At 45.6% G+C, this 19,964-nt stretch overlaps 1 protein-coding gene across 1 annotated transcript in view; it reads left to right on the plus strand.

Annotated features, from left to right (window-relative positions):
• RNF13 (ring finger protein 13) overlaps positions 1-19,964 on the plus strand; it is a 67,744-nt gene that overhangs the window by 8,390 nt on the left and 39,390 nt on the right. The window contains exon 2 of the mRNA XM_069975421.1: positions 13,049-13,171. Within this exon, the coding sequence (XP_069831522.1) occupies positions 13,064-13,171 (108 nt within the window). The 5' untranslated portion in view covers positions 13,049-13,063. The remainder of the gene's footprint in view (positions 1-13,048; positions 13,172-19,964) is intronic.

The following is a 19,964-nucleotide window of genomic DNA, read 5'->3' on the forward strand; positions in this document are numbered from 1 at the left end:
AGAAAGTTATGCTGCGCTTACACAGAACGATTATCGTTAGAATTTTCTCGATAACGATCGTATGTGAGCGATAATCGGCTTGTTTAAACACAACGAACGATCAAGCGACGAGCGAGAAATCGTTCATTTTGATCTTTTAGGGTAGCTTCACATGTACCGTTATCGCTGCGTTTTTAACGCTGCGTTTTTGGTGCGATTTTTACATGCCAGTTTTGATTTTCACATGAAAATCATATGAAAATCAAAATGCGCATTCGCGTTGTGTAAACAGCCTTTCACCGATTTACCCTATTTGTGAGATAGGCTTAAGTGATGTTAAAACGATCGCAATAGCGATTTTTCCGTCTAAGCACTGTTATAGGAAACACATCATTATTTCGAAATCAGTAATTGTTCAATTGGGCGAATTATCGCTCCGTGTAAACGCAGCATTATACAGATCTATAAATTATTTCTATTTTAAAATCTTAAGTCTTCCAGTACTTATCAGCTGCTGTATGCCCTGCAGGGAGTGGTGTATTCTTTCCTACTCACAGTCCTCTCTGTTGCCACCTCTGTCCATGACCCTACATATAACCTTACAACTGTCCAGAGCAGAGCAGGAGAGGTTTTCTACGAGGATTTGCTACTGCTCTGGAAAGTTCCTGACATGGACAGAGGTGGCAGCAGAGAGCACTGTGTCAGACTGGAGAGAATACACCACTTCCTGCAGGACATACAGCAGCTGATAAGTATGGGAAGGCTTGTGGTTTTTAATTATGTCATTGACAAATCTATATAATGCTGCGTTTATAATTGGCCCGATCGTACGATTAACAATGTCGGAGTAACGTTTTTTTTTTTTTTCAAAACGGTCAGCGTTTAGACGGTACAATATATCGTACAGAAAATTCGTTTTGCGATCGCTTGAGCCTATCTCGCACATAGGAAAAATCGGTGAACAACTGTTTACATGGAACGATATGCGAATTTTTTTGCAAACGACGATTTTAGAACATGTTGTAAGATCAAAATGAACGATTTCTCGTTCGTCGTTTAATCGTTTGCAGTGTTTACATGTATGATTATCATTCGAATTAGATCGTTATCGTGCGAATTTGCACGATAATCGTTCCGTGTAAACGCAGCATTAGTTTCTGACATAAGTTGAATTAAACACAATTTTTTTTTCTCCAGAGTGCTCTTTCAACATTTTAGAGTTTTAGCAATCTTATTTCCTAATGCTGCGTTTACACGGAACGATTATCGTGCGAATTTGCACGATAACGGTCGAATTCGAACAATAATCATACGTGTAAACGCTGCGAACGATCGATAAATCGTTCGTTTTGATCTTTGAACAAGTTCTCAAATCGTTGTTGATCGATCGAAAAAAATTCGCAGATCGTTCCGTGTAAACAGTCGTTCACCGATTTAACCAATGTGTGAGATAGGCTTAAGCAATCGCAAAACGAATTTTCCGTACGATATATCGTACGGTCTAAACGCTGATCGTTATGGAAAAAAAAAAACTTACTCCGACAGCGTTAATCGTACGATCGGGCGAATTATTGTTCCGTGTAAACGTAGCATAAGAATACTTTATCACTTTATGTAAATAGATGTCTGACTTCTATACTATCTAGACTGCACCCGGAAATCCCAGGATATTGTAAGACTTAGACTCTCATGTACTGGAGTAAACTGCACTTTCTATAAGGGTATATTCACACGAACGGTCTCACAGCGAGATTCACACTGCGAGACCGGCAGGTCCTGGCAGTTCCCAGAAACTATATACTCGCTGCGTAATTCTGCCGCACTTAACCCCTTCTGCTCCCGCCCGGCTCCCCCGCTGTAAGCATACATTACCTGTCCTCACTGCACGGGCCCGGCGTCCTGCTCTCCCGTCCGGCCAATCAGTGGCTGCGGCTGGGCAACACTGATTGGCCCGGGCGGAAGAGCAGGACGCCGGGCCCGTGCAGTGAGGACAGGTAATGTATGCTTACAGCGGGGGAGCCGGCCGGGAGCAGAAGGGGTTAAGGGCGGCAGAATTACATACTCGCTGCGGTCGTTCAGACCGCAGCGAGTATATAGTTTGTGGGAACTGCCAGGACCTGCCGGTCTCGCAGCGAGAACCTCGCTGCGAGACCGTTCGTGTGAATATACTCTAAATCTAACTGAGTTTGTGGTACAGTTGCACAATTTCCTTTTTTCTGTAGAAATTGAGTAAAATGGGCATGTCTTCAAGGAAATGTAGCTCACACCACACTTTTCTGTACAATGATGTATAGCTGCTTATAACAAACAATAGAGGAAGTTCAAACTGCCAGACACTAGGAGATATAGAGTGTATGTTTAAACGGGTTATCCAGCGCTACCAAAACTTGACCACCTTTGCCCCACTCTTGTCTCAGGTCAGGTGTGGTTTGCAATTAAGCGCCATTTACTTCAGTGGAACTGAGTTTCAAACCCCAACCAATCTGGAGACAAGAGAGGGGGAAAAGTGACCATGTTTTTGTAGCACTGGATAACCCCTTTAGGGTATAAACCCACACACCGTATACGCAGCGTATTTACTGCTGCGATACGCAGCAAACACGCAGCAGATTAGATCTAAATAACTGAACACAGCATCAAATCTTCACCATCAAATCTGCTGCGTATTTGTAGCGTATTTGTTGCGTATCTGCTGCGTATACGGTGTGTGTGGGTTTGTACCCTTAGGGTACAAACCCACACACCGTATACACAGCAGAAACGTAACAAATACGCAGCAGATTTGATGCTGTGTTCAGTTATTTAGATCTAATATGCTGCATATGGTACATTACATTTCTGGTAAATTGGAGTCGCTATTTATAACGAATCTTTATGAAAAAACCTCAAATAACGTGAAAAAATGCATTTTTCCAACTTTGAAACTTTTTTGCTTACACAGTATACTTTATGTTGGCGGCATTTATTAAACGATCTTTCACTTTTTTAGACAATAGAAAGCTTAAAACATTAGCAGCAAATTTCCAAATTTTCAGTAAAATTTAAAAATCTGATATTTTTAGGGACCTGTTCAGGTTTAAAGTGTATTTGAGGGGCCTGTATGTTAGAAAGCCCCACAAAGGAGCCCATTTCAGAAACTGCACCCCCCACACTCTGCAAAAGCACATCCAGAAAGCTTTTTAACCCTTTAGGGGAGTCACAGAAATAAAAGCTAAGTGTGTAAGAAATTTTGAAAATTTGAATTTTCTGTGCAGAGATTTTATTGTAATCCAATATTTTTCATAATTATAAACCTATTATCAGAGAAATGCACCCCAATAATTGCCCCATTTCTGCAGTTTATAGAAATACCCCATATGTGGCCCTATTGCGCTATTTGACGCAACCACAAGCCTCAGATATAAAGGAGCGCCTAGTGAATTTCAACGTTATATTTGGTCATTTTTGACCGTACCACTTCAGGTTGGCAGAGGCTCTGGGGTGCCAAAACCTAAAAAACACCCCTAAAGGGACACCATTTAGAAAACTACACCCCTCAAGGAATATAACAAGGGGTGCGGTGAGCATCTGGACCCTACAGGTGCTTCACAGATTTTCCGAACAATATGGCGTGAAAAAAGAAAAATTAATTTTTTACGCTAAAACGTTGTTATAGCCTTTAATTTTTTATTTTCTTAAAGGGATAAGAGGAAAAAAAAGACACAAAATGTCTAGCGCAGTTTCTCCCGAGTACGGAAATACCCCACATGTGGCGATAAAGCGCCAAGGGGGCGCAGGACGAGCCTCCAAAGGGATGAAGCGCCAATTGGCTTTTGGAAGCTGAATTTCACTGGAAATGATTTCAAGGGCCATGTCGCATTTACAGAGCCCTCGTGCTGCCAAGACACTGGAAACCCCCCACAAGTGACCCCATTCTGGAAACTACACCCCTCAAGGAATCTAACAAGTGGTGCAGTGAGCATATGGACCCCACTGGTGACTGGCACAAATGTGGAACAATGTTACGTGAAAGGGAATATTTTCATTTTTTCACTTTCATGGCACAAATGTGGCCGTCATCAAGGGGTCAGTATCCTCACTGCACCCCTTGTTAGATTCCTTGAGGGGTATAGTTTCCAGAATGGGGTCACTTGTGGGGGGTTTCCAGTGTTTTGGCAGCACGAGGGCTCTGTAAATGTGACATGGCGTTCATCATCCATTCTGGCCAAATCCAACCTCCAAAATCCAAATGGCGCTCCTTCCCTTCGGAGGCTTGCCCTGCCCCCACATGGCGCTTTATGTCCACATGTGGGGTATTTACGGACTCAGGGGGAAATTGCTCTACACATTTTGTTTTTTTTCCCTCTTTTAACCCCTTGTGAAAATGATAAATTCAAGGCTAAACCAACATTATAGTGTAAAAAATGTAATATTTCATTTTCACGCCACATTGTTCCACATTTGTGCCTGTCACCAGTGGGGTCCATATGCTCACTACACCCCTTGTTACATTCCTTGAGGGGTGTAGTTTCCATAATGGGGTCACTTGTGGGGGGTTTCAACTGTCTTGGCAACACAGGGGTCTTTTGAATGCAACATGGCCCCTCGAAATCCATTCCATCCAAATCCAGCCTTCAAAAACCAAATGGCGCTCCTTCCCTTCGGAGGCTTACCCTGCACCCGCATGGCGCTTTATGTCCACATGTGGGGTATTTCCGTACTCAGGGGAAATTGCGCTACACATTTAGTGGTTTTTTTTTTTTTTATCTTTTAGCCCCTTGTGAAAATGAAAAAATCATGACAAGATTAATGATTTAGAGTAAAAATTTTACAAAAATTACACTAAATGTTGTTCTAGCCTTGATTTTTTTCCATTTCCACAAGGGGTTAAAAAAGAAAATGAACACAAAACGTGTAGGGTAGTTTCCCCTGAGTACGAAAATACCCCACATGTGGGCATAATGTGCCATATGGGCACAGGGCAAGCCACCAAAGGGACAGAGCGCCATTTAGAGGCTGGAATGGAGGATGGAGGCCATGTCGCAATTACAAAGCTCCTGTGCTGCCAGGACAGTAGACACCCCATTCTGGAAACTACACCTCATAAGGAATCTAACAAGGGGGGCAGTGAGCATATGGACCCCACTGGTGACGGGCACTTACGTAGAACATGTGCCGAGAAAATAAAAAATAAATTTTTTTTCATTTTCACGTCCCAAATGTGGCCGTCACCAGGGGGCCATATCCCCGCTGCCCCCCTTGTTAGATTCCTTATGGGGTGTAGTTTCCAGAATGGGGTCACTTGTGGGGGGTTTCTACTGTCCTGGCAGCACAGAGGCTTTGTAATTGCATCATGGCAAGTCTCTAATGGCAATGGCGGCCATATCTATTTAGCTGGGGAAAAGGGACAATTCTAATTTATTTGGGGGTATTATGCCAATTATTGGTTTATAAGGTTGAAAATGACAGATGTCCATCAAACTCAATCTGTGTTGATCCAGAGGAAGGCAAAAAACCCTCGTGAGGCAGATGACAATAGCTTCATCACAGGGGAAAAATTCCTTCCTGACTCCATAATGGCGATCAGAATAATCCCTGGATCAATGTGACCCCTGAAATAGGAATAAGGGACAGAATTTAGAAAATGTAAAACCCCAATGACGTGTGGTACGCCTTGAAGCGATCCAGTATGCAGAGGCCGGGGTGATCAGGACAGGTGTCACACTGGAAAATGGTGTCCTTCCTGATCCCCCTGTTACGCCACACTCTGCACTTCTTCTGGGGTCTCCTGTTCTCCAGTGTGGGGGACGTCACCTGGAAAATGTTGTCCTGGTGCGATACGGGGTCCTTTATATCCAGAAGCGCTGGGTCCGCTCCATGGCTGCTAAATATTAGGGCGCTATTACTACTTCTGATATTTTCAGATCGTGCCGCAAGCTACAGGGCAGCGAGGGACCGGAAGAGGGGGTGCTGGTATAAAAGTTATCCCCGTACAGGTGGTAACCTTTATCCAGCAGTGGGAAGATCAGTTCCCGGACGATCTTCCCACTTGTTTCGAGGATGGGGGGGGAGGGGACATCTGGGGGCTGCATTCGGGTGTCCCTTCCTTCATACACTCTAAGGGTACATGCACACTGCAGAATCGCGACAGATAACCCTTCGTGCATTCCACAGCTGGCACCCACCGGCGGAGTGATGCAGGCGCACGTCTCCATCCGTGTCATAGACTCCATTCTATGCACAGGCGCATTCCGCTCTCCGTCCAACGTGTTCATTCTTTGGATGGACGATGGAATCCGCCCATGCATAGATTGGAGTCTATGACACGGGTGGAGACATGCGCCCGCATTAGTCCGCCGGCGGGTGCCAGCTGCGGAATGCACGAAGGGTTATCCTTCGCCATTCCGCAGTGTGCACGTACCCTAAATCTGTAAGTGTACCCTGAGGTACTCTCACAGAGTTTGTAGAATTTCATGCCATACCGTCATCTCTTATTGGGACGGTACTGGCGGAAAAGACGTGTCTGGGGGGCAGCATACGCTACGCTACCCCCAGACACGTCACTGGATGATGATGAGGATGATGAGGACGAATGGAGGAAAGAAGGATCCCCCCCCCCCCCATTCATCCTCACTGGCTGTTTCAGTGTCGGAGGCAATAATAACGTATGCGTCCGACGCCGAAAACACCCTGGGGGCCATCTTTATACGGGGATTGGTATATGGGGTATGTAGTGGTGTAGTGTCAAACTTTATTCAATGTAGTGTGGTGTAATGTAGTGTTTTTTTACATGTTTTTTTACAGTAAGTATAAAAAAAAAAACTACGCCAACAAAGGAGTTGCTGATAAATGCCACACTTATCAGCAGACAGAGACAGACAGAGTCTACTGTGTCTAGAGAATATAGAAAAAAGACACCCTACGCCAAAAAGGAGGAGTTGCTGATTAGCAGCGCACTTTCATGCGATGCTGATCATTACTTAGCGGCGATAGGGTGTGGAAAATAGAAAAAAATAATAAATTGGAAAAAAAAAAAAAAACTTTTTTTCTACATTCTGAATATCCCTGTAGCTGCTGATAAGTGTATTACACATATCAGCCGCTAGAGGGCAGCAGAGTGCAAAATCCGGAAAAAGACGAGGCTGGAGCCGAAAAAAGCCGATGGGGACCGCCGGAAATAGCCGAAGACCCGACGGAAAGACGTAGGACGCCGTGAACCCGGAAGACGCCGATCAGGACCCTGGGACAGGTGAGTAATGTACAAATACCTGCTCTGGACCCCTCAGCTACTTAGCTGAGGGGTTCAGAGCAGGTATTTACTATTTTTGTGGACTCTGATCGCCGTGCCACCGGCCTGATCGCCGTGAACGGCCGGCCATTCACGGCGATCGGGCCGGTGGCACCGTGACCACCATTACTTTTTACAGTAATGGCGGTCGGTGCCGTCCTCGGACAGCACCGACCGCCATTTTTATCGGGTCACTGATGACCCAGAAAGGTTCCGATCGCTGCTATTGGCTGATCTGAATTGATCAGCCAATAGCGGCGATCGTAAGCCGAGAAGCTAAGATGGCCTGCTATGATTTATAGCAGGCCATCTTCCCCGATCGCTGTGTGCGAACACACAGCGATCGGGGAAACATCGGGCGTAAATTTACGCCCTGATGCGTTAAGTACCAGGGCTCGAGGGCGTAAATTTACGCCCGCTGTCGTTAAGGGGTTAAAGAACCTGGCACCTTGAAATGATTCAGTAGAATGTCTGGTTTATTATTTTGAATCTCTGCTTGCTCTGGGCTTATGGTGGTTTTACACGGAGCGATAATTTGCCCGATCGCACGATTAACGATTTTGAATGAACAATGTTTTTTTTATAACGATCAGCGTTTAGACGGAACGATACATTGTGCGGAAAAATCGTTATGCGATTGTTTTGTGATCGTTTAAGCCTATCTCACACATAGGTGAAATCGTTGAAAGACTGTTTACACGGAACGATCTGCGAATTTTTTGCGAACGATCAACGACGATTTGAGAACTTGTTGAAAGATCAAAATGAACGATTTCTCGCTCGGCGCTTGATCGTTCACCGCGTTTACACGTACGATTATCGTTCGAATTCGATCGTTATCGTGCAAATTCGAACGATAAATCGTTCCGTGTAAAACTACCATTAGGAGTCCCACCAAATAATTGACAATCTCCTCCACAATACTTATGGTGGTTTTGCACGGAACGATTTATCGTTCGAATTTGCACGATAACGATCGAATTCGAACGATAATCGTACGTGTAAACGCAGCGAACGATCAAACGACGAGAAATCGTTCATTTTGATCTTTCAACATGTTCTCAAATCGTCGTTGATCGTTCGTAAAAAATGTGCAGATTGTTTAGTGTATACATTCTTTCAACGATTTCACCGATGTGTGAGATAGGCTTAAGTGATCGCAAAACGATTTTTCCGTACGATGTATCGTTCCATCTAAACGCTGATCGTTATAAAAAAAAATTGTTCATTCAAAATCGTTAATCGTGCAATCGGGCAAGTTATCGCTCCGTGTAAAACCACCATTAGTGCATAGACAGCTGACACTGAGTAGGACCACCCATAGACCACCTTATCCCCAAATCAGTGCTTAAAGTGTGAAGTTATGCTGAATAGAAAACAATAAATCCATCTGCTCCTGTTCCATATATAAAATGCTGCTGGCAGATCAGGCCGCATGTTCAATGTGACAGGTTCCCTTTTTAATAAATTATGTGCAGTTCTTGCCAAACATAGCATTATTAATAAATGCAGGCCTGAGATGCTAGTTTTCTCGAAATCGCAGGTATTGGCACTTAGGAGGTTTATCTCTTCCTCAGTGCTCCAATTGCGGCAGGTGGAAAGGTCATGTCTGACAAGGTCACTGGTTTTGATTTTACTTTTCATTCCGCTAACTTGACTTTTTTAAGTACATCTTGGTGGTTAAAGGGTTATTGGATAACTATGTGAGTAAGCAGGGTGTTGGGCTGTGTTTACATGTTGTATTGAAGACTTATCGCAGTACTGCATAACCACATGTGAACAGGGCCTTGTAGTTCCTTGCACCAGAATGAGAATTGCAGAATCCCCCCCAATATATAATAACTTGGTCTGTAGGCTGGATGTGGACAAAAGTGATCTGCCCCTTTAATACCCAGCGATTGGGAAACAAATGCAGACGTTTTTAGATATGAGGCCTTCAGTAGAGAGCAGGAAAATACCAGCTGATTGAGCAATTACATAACCTCTGACTAATGCCAGGGAGTCTTTAGCGTGGATAAATCAGAAATCCTGTTCTCTTAGCTTTCAGATGAACTGACCTTGTGAAGCTGCATCTGTGACATCAAGCTGGCACAGCTGGTAGGGGACTCTTTATGTACTCTGCTTAAAGGGAGCCTGCTGGTAAATGCTTGAGATACCGACAGCCTCCAGCCTCCATCAATACAAAGAGTTAAAGGGGTTATCCAGCAAAAATCTTTTTCTTTCAAATCAACTTTCAGGAAGTTATATAGATTTGTAATTTACTTCTAAAACTTTCTAAAAAAGTCTTCCCATACTTATCAGCTGCTGCCTTTTCAGTTTGACACAGTGCTCTCTGATGCCTCCTCTGTCCGAATCAGGAACTGTCCAGAGCAGTAGCAAATCCCCATAGAAAACCTCTCCTGCTCTGTACAGTTCCTGTCTTGGCTAGAGATGTCAGCAGAGAGCACTATGTCAGACTGAAAAGAAAACGCCACTTCCTGCAGGACATACAGCAGCTGATAAGTACTGGAAGACTTGAGATTTTTTAATAGAAGTAAATTACAAATCTACATAACTTTCTGAGACCAGTTGATTTCATAGAAAAAGATTTTTGCTAGATAACCTTTAGGGTACGTTCACACGTACAGTATCCGCAGCTGATACCTGCCCATTCACTTCAATGGGTAGACATACTCACAGCGGGATTGTGATTCCACTGCGAGTATGTCAAAGTCGTCACCCTTAACCCCAGGTACATACTTCACTGGGTGCTCCAGGCACTTAAACAATCAGTGTGCTGCCCCGCCGTAGCCACTGATTGCCTGAGCTGGACGTGCAGACACCGGGTACCCGCCAAGCAAGCTGGAGTGTGGAGCAAGTACAGTATGCCCGGGCTGGTGGTGGTGGTGGTGGGGGGGGTAACTTCATCCCGCTGCGAGTATGTATTCTCATGCACGTACAGGATCTGCAGCAGATTGGTGGCGCAGATTTTAACAAATCAAATCTGCTGCAGATCCTGTACGTGTGAGCGCACCCTTAAGCAGATTATCTGTATTATATAACTACATTTGAAAAGTTTTTTTTTCTTTTTTTTTTCTTAGTTTATTTGAGAACTGAAAGTAGAAAGCCACAGTTTCTCCAGATATTAGCTTTCTGGGCTCATGATGTAACTTTGAGCCTGATGCATAAAAACTATAATATCTCTTGTATAGCGCTTTGGATTCAAGGGCGCTCTATAAATAAATAATAATACTAAATGGATAAACAGCATGTTGGTGTTGCACATAGATGGATCAGATTCCAGCTGGGAAGCTTGGAGTAGAGGGTGCACAGCTGTTTTCAGAGGAGAGACAAATAGCGGACAGTATCTGAATGTTTCAATATCTGTGAATTCCATCCCCCCGCCCCCCCCCCCCCTTCACATGACCAGAAATGACCCGTGTTGTGCTACCTGGTTGCACAACCCCTTGATTCATACAAGTGTATGCGATTGCGCTGTTACTCATGGGCGGTAATGACACCTCACAGAAAATCCATCTTGCCAGCATAGTGCAGACTGCTGCCTGTCACTGTGCAGGTACATCAGGTGCTTGTTGTTGTTCCTCCTATGTGCATAGTTTTATTTCCTAACCCCTTAAGGACCGGGCTAATTTTCGTTTTTGCGTTTTAGTTTTTTCCTCCTTGTGTATATAAGGCCATAGCAGTTGCATTTTTACACCTACGGACCCACATGAGCCCTTATTTTTTGCTCCACTAATTGTACTTTGCAATGACAGGCTAAATTTTTGCATAAAATATGCTGCAAAACCAGAAAAAAAAATTATATGCGGGGTGAAATTGAAGAAAAAACACATTTTTTTCCTTTGGGGGGGGGCTTCGTTTTTACGCCGTATGTCCTATGGAAAAACTGACGTTCTATATGTTCCTCAAGTCGGTATGATTAAAACGATATGGAACTTGTATAACTTTTATATTAATTGATGGATCATAAAAAAAATAAAACCTTTTACAGAAAATAAACGTTCCTTAAAATCGCTGCATTCCCATGCTTATAGCGCTTTTATCCTTTGGTCTATGGGGCTGTGTGAGGTGTCATTTTTTTTGCGCCATGATGTGTTCTTTCTATCGGTAGCTTGATTGCGCATATGTAACTTCTTGATTGCTTTTTATTACAATTTTTCTGGATTTGATGCGACCAAAAATGCGCAATTTTGCACTTTCAAATTGTTTTGCGCTTACGCCGTTTACCGTGAGGGATCATGAATTAAATTAATGTTTCGTGCGATTACACACGTGGCGATACCAAACATGTTTGTTTATTTATTTTTATTTATAAAATGGGAAAAGGGGGGTGATTTGGACTTTTATTAGGGGAGGGGATTTTTTACTACTGAAAACACCTAATTCTTTTTTTACATACAGTAATTAGAAGCCCCCTGGGGGACTTCTATATACACAGCACTGATCTCCCATTGAGATCAATGCTGTGTATATAAAAGAGCACCGATCCATCAGATCGGTGCTCTATTATAATGGTCTGCTACAGACCATCTAAATAGATTGCTGAGCCCTGATCAGCGTCATTCCGATGCTGAGCCACGGCCGGCTCATTGGAACTGATCTCCCCTCCAGCTCCATTTGAATAGTTTATTAGCCGATCGGCCGCGGGGCTAATACCCGCGGTCCCTGGCTGCACATAGCAACCGGGGACCGCGGGCTGCAGAGAGGGCTCACGCCGGGAGCCCTCTCTGATCCCCCTTAACGGCAGCATGACAGGTATACCCGTCATGCGTCTTTACTAGGTTAAGGGTGCGTTCACACGTACAGGATCTGCAGCAGATTTGATGGCGCAGATTTGAAGCTGCAGATTCAGGATAGCTTCACACCTACCAACTCGCAGCGCAAATCTCGCTGCGAGTCTGGCAGGTCCCCTTAACCCCTTCAGGTCCCGCTCTGCTGTGTCTGTATATACATTACCTGTCTCCTGCACGGGGTCCTGCTCTCCCGCCCGGCAAATCAGTGTGTTGCCCAGCTGCAGCCAATGATTGGCTGGGCGGGAGAGCAGGACAGCGGGACCCCGTGCAGCGAGGACAGGTAAGGTTTATACAGAGCCGGGGCGGGAGCCGAAGGGGTTAAGAGAAACGGCAGAATTACATACACGCAGCGGTCGTTCAGACCTCTGCAAGTATGTAGTGACAGGGAACTGCCAGGACCTGACAGACTCGCAGCGAGATTTACGATGCGAGTCGGTAGGTGTGAAGGCAACCTTAAAAGCAAATTAATTCTGGGCCATCAAATCTGCTGGCGGATCTGCTGCAGATCCTGTACGTGTGAACACACCCTTATGGTGTTATAAAGTCTACTTGGCAGGTAAAACAGGTGAATTCTGCCTGCTCTATACTATTATTGGTCACATTGACTATAACTGCATGGGGACACAATCCATGGCACTGTTCTTATGCAGGGAGCTGGACTGCAAACTGCTTTTCTGGGATCTGAAAATGAAGGAGAAAAAGAAGCTTGATGACTTGCACTTTTTTCCCCTCTTTATAACAACTAACATATGTAAAAATCTTTCTGTGTCAGAGGAGTCTATGACCTTTAAGATAATTTCCCTTTTGGAGATCTGAGAGCCGAGATAGCTAATGCTGAAATAATAATCTATTGTTTTGAAGGTTGTTTTTTTTAATACAGTGGAATGAGAAATATCAAGGTCAGTAAAGCAACGGCCAAAAGGAGTGGACAGACCTGTAACAATGTGTACTAACACACAAATTCCAGAAATGGTTCCCAATATACTGATAGCTCTGCTTATATTTTCAGGTTCTGGACTTCAAAATGGAGATCCTGAAAATGTGTCTTCTATCTTTGAGAAGAATCAGCCTATGGACAGTCCATGTCTTTGCCATCACTTATCTACTGCCTGTAAACGCTGACATTTTTGCGGTAAGTGACAAAAAGGTATATAAATGGAGTATCAACGAAAAGAGTAGTGTTCAACTGTTGCCAATCTTGACAAGGTTAACCTTAAAGGGGTTAGCCAGCGCTACAAAAACATGGCCACTTTCTTCCAGACACAGCCCCGCTCTTGCCTCCAGCTTGGGGAGGGTTTTGCTGCTCAGTTCCATTGAAGTAAATGGAGCTTAATTGCAAACCGCACCTGAACTGGAGACAAGATTGGGGCTGTCTCTGAAAGAAAGTGGCCATGTTTTTGCAGCACTGGAAAACCCCTTGAATATCCTTATCCAAGGGAATAAATTGTAGAAAAGGAGAAAGCTTAGATCCTCTAGACCAGTGATTTTCAACCTTTTTTGAGCCGCGGCACACTTTTTATACTTAAAAAATCCCGGGGCACACCACCAACCAAAATGGCACAAAATGACACTAAAACAGTACATATTATACATATAGTTCACGGAGTTCACTCTTGGGGGTTTTAAATCAGCTTCTTATCACCACAAGAGCTGCTTTTTAAGCCCTCAAGAGTGACATATGCCGGGCAGAGATCCTTTCAATAAATTATTCATTTTAAAAAAAGTGAAATAAAAAAGGATAACCCCCTCATATATACAATCCCATGTAACCTCATACATACAGTGCCATGTATTCCCATATATATATATATATATATATATATATATATATATATATATATATATATATAACAGTCCCATGAAAACTCATACATACAGTCCCACGTATATGAGCACATAATTATCAGCACCATATACTGTGGCTATACAGTGCACATCACCACAGTATATGGTGCTGATAATTATGTGCTCATATACGTGGGACTGTATGTATGAGTTTTCATGGGACTGTTATATATATATATATATATATATATATAACAGTCCCATGAAAACTCATACATACAGTCCCACGTATATGAGCACATAATTATCAGCACCATATACTGTGGTGATGTGCACTGTATAGCCACAGTATATGGTGCTGATAATTATGTGGCTCATATAACTGCAGTATAAAGGGGTACAATGAGAAGTACTATGGCCATGAGGCCAGAGTACAAGTGCCCCCTGCTTTGCCCTCATACAGTAATAATGCCCCCTGCAGTATGCCCCATATAATAATAATGCCCCCTGCAGTATGCCCCCATATAATAATAATAATGCCCCCTGCAGTATGCCCCATATAATAATAATGCCCCCTGCAGTATGCCCCCATATAATAATAATGCCCCCTGCAGTATGCCCCCATATATTAATAATGCCCTCTGCAGTATGCCCCCATATAATAATAATGCCCCCTGCAGTATGCCCCCATATAATAATAATGCCCCCTGCAGTATGCCCCCATATAATAATAATGCCCCCTGCAGTATGCCCCCATATATTAATAATGCCCTCTGCAGTATGCCCCCATATATTAATAATGCCCTCTGCAGTATGCCCCCATATATTAATAATGCCCTCTGCAGTATGCCCCCATATATTAATGCCCCCTGCAGTATGCCCCCATATATTAATGCCCCCTGCAGTATGCCCCATATAATGCCCCCTGCAGTATGCCCCCATATAATGCCCCCTGCAGTATGCCCCCATATAATGCCCCCTGCAGTATGCCCCCATATAATGCCCCCTGCAGTATGCCCCCATATATTAATGCCCCCTGCAGTATGCCCCCATATATTAATGCCCCCCTGCAGTATGCCCCATATAATGCCCCCTGCAGTATGCCCCCATATAATGCCCCCTGCAGTATGCCCCCATATAATGCCCCCTGCAGTATGCCCCCATATAATGCCCCCTGCAGTATGCCCCCATATAATGCCCCCTGCAGTATGCCCCCATATATTAATGCCCCCTGCAGTATGCCCCCATATAATGCCCCCTGCAGTATGCCCCCATATATTAATGCCCCCTGCAGTATGCCCCCATATATTAATGCCCCCTGCAGTATGCCCCCATATAATGCCCCCTGCAGTATGCCCCCATATATTAATGCCCCCTGCAGTATGCCCCCATATATTAATGCCCCTTGCAGTATGCCCCCATATAATGCCCCCTGCAGTATGCCCCCATATAATGCCCCCTGCAGTATGAGAATATGCACCAATAGTTTTAAAAAAAACAAAACAACAAACCATCATACTCACCTAATCGGCGCTGTGTGTTCTCCCTCCTCTTCAGGCTCCGTCCTGTGAGCCGCGACGACTGAACCTCCGGCAGGCGTGATGACGTCACATCATCACGCCTGCCGGAGAGGTCACGTCCCGGCCTCCCATAGGCTGCTGGCATGAAGTGCCGCGGCCTATGGGAGTCAATGTCAGAGCAGGACGCTGACAGGTCCTGCTCTGACATTGTGCGCGATTGAATGTTTCGCCCGCTCACTATGTGAGCGGGCGGAACATCAATCCATCGGCATATCCCTAGAAGCTGCGCGGCCGCAGCTTCTAGGGATATTAAAGGGACGGTTTCTAATTTCCGACCGGGATCCCGCGGCACAGCTGGCGGGTTCTCACGGCACACCAGTGTGCCGCGGCACCCCGGTTGGGAAACGCTGCTCTAGACAAGTTAGAAAGATAGGGTATATAATCACTGTGAGGTGATTTGGGTATTAATGCATTTAATAGTATGTTATAATCAGAATATATAAAAATATGTTGCCCGCTCCACAATGGCAGTGGCGACTTAACACTTCCCTCTTGCACGACACTGTGGTGCAACAGGAGATAAAGTCAACTTTGGAATCTTATTTCCCCGCTAATGATACGCCGGATGTCTCCCCACTTTCGGTGTGGGAGGCCCATAAGTGTGTCATTCGCGGAATTTTGATAAAACATGGAGCACGATTAAAGAAGGCGAGGACGGCTAAAACCGAGAAATTGCTCGGACAGTTGAGGGATCTAGAGGCAGCACACAAGGGGACTGTAAATGTGGACACGACAGGGGCATTACTGCAGAAGCGGGAGGAATTGAGGACTCACTTGTGGCACAACGCGAAGGCCACCCTCTCCAGATGCAAACGGTATTATTATGAACATGGCAATAAACCAGGTAGGGCTCTGGCAAGAGCCCTGCGCACACAACAGGCGCGCTCCTACATCCCCATGATTAAATCCTCGACACAGACATCATTACACTTACCGGCAGCCATTGCAGAGGAATTCAGGGGCTTCTATGCACAACTCTACTCTATAGACTCCTCTAACCCCCTCACAGGTAGTGACAGCTTCACAACCCGCATCCAGACCTATATTGCGGAATCGGGCATGCCTCGGTTGGACGACGAGGTGGCGGGGGAGCTAGAGAGGCCCATCTCCTCTGGGGAATTTTTATCGGCCATCCAGGACTCACAATCCGGGAAAGCACCCGGCCCTGACGGGTTTTCCCTAGCCTATTACAAGCTTTTCCGACAATACCTGGCCTCTCCCTTTGTGAAAGCCTTTAACACAGTCTCCGACCTGGGTGAGTTGCCCCTGGATACCACGCGAGCCACCATCTCTGTCATCCCGAAAGAAGGGAAAGACAGTTCGCTATGTAGTAATTACCGTCCCATTTCCTTGCTAAATGCCGACCTTAAGCTCTTTACTAAAATCCTGGCCACCAGATTATCCTTGGTGCTGGAGGGGGTCATTCACTCGGACCAGGTGGGGTTTATGGCGGGCAGAGAGGCCAGGGACAACACCATCAGAGCGATTAACTTGATCCAGAAAGCCAAGTCCACTGATACACCGTTCATGCTTTTATCCACAGATGCGGAAAAAGCATTTGATAGAGTGAACTGGTCTTTCATGATGGAGTCCCTGCGGTATCTGGGGTTGGGCCATAACTTTCTCAACTGGGTACGCGCCCTCTATCATGCGCCTCTGGCTCGGGTCCGGGTGAATGGCCTCCTCTCCGAGGAATTCTCTATCTTGAATGGCACCAGGCAGGGCTGCCCCCTGTCGCCCCTAATTTTTATTCTAACCCTGGAACCCCTGCTCTGCAGGATTCGTGCGGCTCCGGACGTGGGGGGCATACCGGTGCGCAACACCTACCACAAGATAGCCGCTTACGCGGATGACCTCCTTTTTTTCATCACCAACCCCACGGTTTCTCTTCCAAATTTGATGAGGGAATTGGAGGCCTTCTCTCAGGTGTCGAATTTTAAAATAAACTTTTCTAAGTCGGAGGCGCTGAATGTTGGCCTTCCGCTTGGGGTGGTGAGTGCGCTCCGGTCTGCCTTCCGTTTCCGATGGGCCCGGGAAGCTTTGACATATTTGGGGATCCAACTCCCGGCTGATTTACGTAAGCTCTACTCTTTGAACTTCCCCCCGTTATTGGCCAAGATACAAGCACAATGTGAGGCGTGGTCCAGGGGCTACTTCTCTTGGTTTGGGAGATGTGCAATATTTAAAATGACTGTACTCCCCAAACTTCTTTATCCCTTCCAATGTATTCCCACAGCTATTCCTGTCTCCTTCTTTAGGGCAGTGGACTCCTTGCAGATACGTTTTATCTGGAATGGAAGGCCAGCGCGCCTGAAGAGGACGCTTTTATGTCAACCTAAAGCTAAAGGGGGGATGGGCCTGCCGGACCTCCGATTCTACCACCGGGCCGCGCTTCTTACTAGGGTGGTGGACTGGTGCAGGCACGGGGACAGGAAACCATGGGTGGCTTTGGAACAGTCTTTCACCCGCGTCCCGCTTGGCTGCCTCCCGTGGCTGCACCCGTCTGCCGCCTCTGGTCTCCGCACTCACCCGACAATTGGTCCCACCATTCTTGCGTGTGCTGCCCCTGCTAGCCGCACACACATGCTCCCGCACAGGTCGGCTTGCTTCCCAGTGTTGGGTAACCCTGAGTTCCCTTCGGGCCTGGAAGACAGGATCTTCCGGTCGTGGGTAGGCGCGAACAGATTCAGAGTCGCTGCCTTTCGCACAGGTTCGGAGTGGCTCTCCGCTGAGGCGTTGGGTGAGATTTCAGAGCCCGCCCCATTGGGGGCCTGGAGGATCACTCAATTGCGACATTTCTTGCACACGTTACCTAGCGCATCGACTTATGCCACTTCACTAACGGACTTCGAGGCACTTTGTATGGAAACGGGCACACTGAGACACACCTTATCCCTGACGTACTCCCTGTTACTTACACCTCCCGACCAAGGACCACCTAACTTTCTTCTCAAGTGGGAGGAAGATTTACACTTGTCCCTGTCGGACCCTCAGCGTGACAGAATTCTGCTTTTAATCCATAAGTCCTCCATGTGTTCCAGCTTTCAGGAAACAGGATATAAAATTGCCACCAGGTGGTACAGGGTGCCCACGAAGCTACACTCCATCTGGCCAGGGGTGGACCCAATGTGCTGGCGGTGTGGGACCTCGGAAGGTACCCATTTTCATGTTCTCTGGTCGTGCTCTGTCCTGTCCCCCTTCTGGGAGGAGGTAAGGAGGGTTATTAAGACAGTGACGGCAGTTTCCGTGGACCTGACTCCGGCCTTATTCCTCCTGCATCATTGCTCAATCCCGCTGAAACAATACAGGACTTCTCTGCTGCGATTCCTGGTGATGGCGGCTCGGGCCTGTGTTCCCCTTTACTGGAAAAAAGACGTTGCCCCACCTATCTCGCTTTGGATTGCTAAGGTGAATGACCTTTTGTATATGGAAGATCTGACATCTTCCCTCCATGAGACCAACGCCAAATTTACGGCAACATGGCTTCCATGGATGGAATTCAGGAATTCTCTTGAGTATGCCAATTTGCTTGCCGGGACGGGTCGGGGTTGAAGTGGTAGGAGAGTCTTGCTTCTCGAGGCTGGGGCCCTCTCCCCATCGTCCCGCACCAAACCCCTTCCTCCTCTCCTCCCCCCTCCCTGCCATTACCTGATCCCCCCTCTCCCATCCATCTCCCCACTTCCCCCTATCCTCTGCCCACCAGGAGGGCTCGCCTTCTTCCTTTCCTTTCTTCCTGGTGCCTCTCTCTGGTCTCCTTTCTATTTTCTCGGTTCTTTTATTCTTGGCCTCTGCCCTTAGTCTTCTCCAAGACGGGGCTGGCCCCTCTCTGGGGCTGAGTGCTTCCTATAGTATATTACAAAACCGGGTGCAGGGGAGGGGGTGCGGTGATGACCCTCCGACTCTAGGCCAAACCGTGATAGGTTGTACATGTTTATGCTGTATGGTTTGCAAAGTACGGCTGTTAATTATTATTATTATTATTTTTTTTTTATATCTGTATGTATCTGAAGCTGTATATGCCTTTTCTTTTGACTCGCAGTAATTGTACATGTTATGATGTCATTTATCGAGGGGAGGAGTGGTGTTGTTGCTGCTTCGCCTCCTTTATGTAACCCAAAATAAAGAATTTAAAAAAAAGAATATATAAAAATATAACATCACACATCTAATTAAGTCATTGTAAGCTGTGCACACCATAAATATAAAAATAAAAAGGGCAAAAAAGAATAAAAATCCCAAAAATAAAGATAATAATAAAAAATATAGATAGATATAGATATATACTGGTGCCTTGGATTACAAGCATAATTCGTTCCATAATACAAATTAAAAAAACATTTAGAAATAACTGTCTTATTATAAGTTACTGTACAGTACAGCAATCAGCATGTGGAGTATAATGTATAGTAAGAGCATAAACCTGGAAAACAGCAGCAGTTTGTAGATACAATATGGAACTGCAGATCCCCATAATGCAGTAGCGTAGTACAACAGGCTAGAATAGAGAAGCAGGGCTGCTGTCAGAGGTCTGTATGGTCACATGACAGCAAGGGGGAAGAG

This window comes from Dendropsophus ebraccatus, chromosome 6, assembly GCF_027789765.1.
Source record: "Dendropsophus ebraccatus isolate aDenEbr1 chromosome 6, aDenEbr1.pat, whole genome shotgun sequence".
Classification (NCBI taxonomy): Eukaryota; Metazoa; Chordata; class Amphibia; order Anura; family Hylidae; genus Dendropsophus; species Dendropsophus ebraccatus.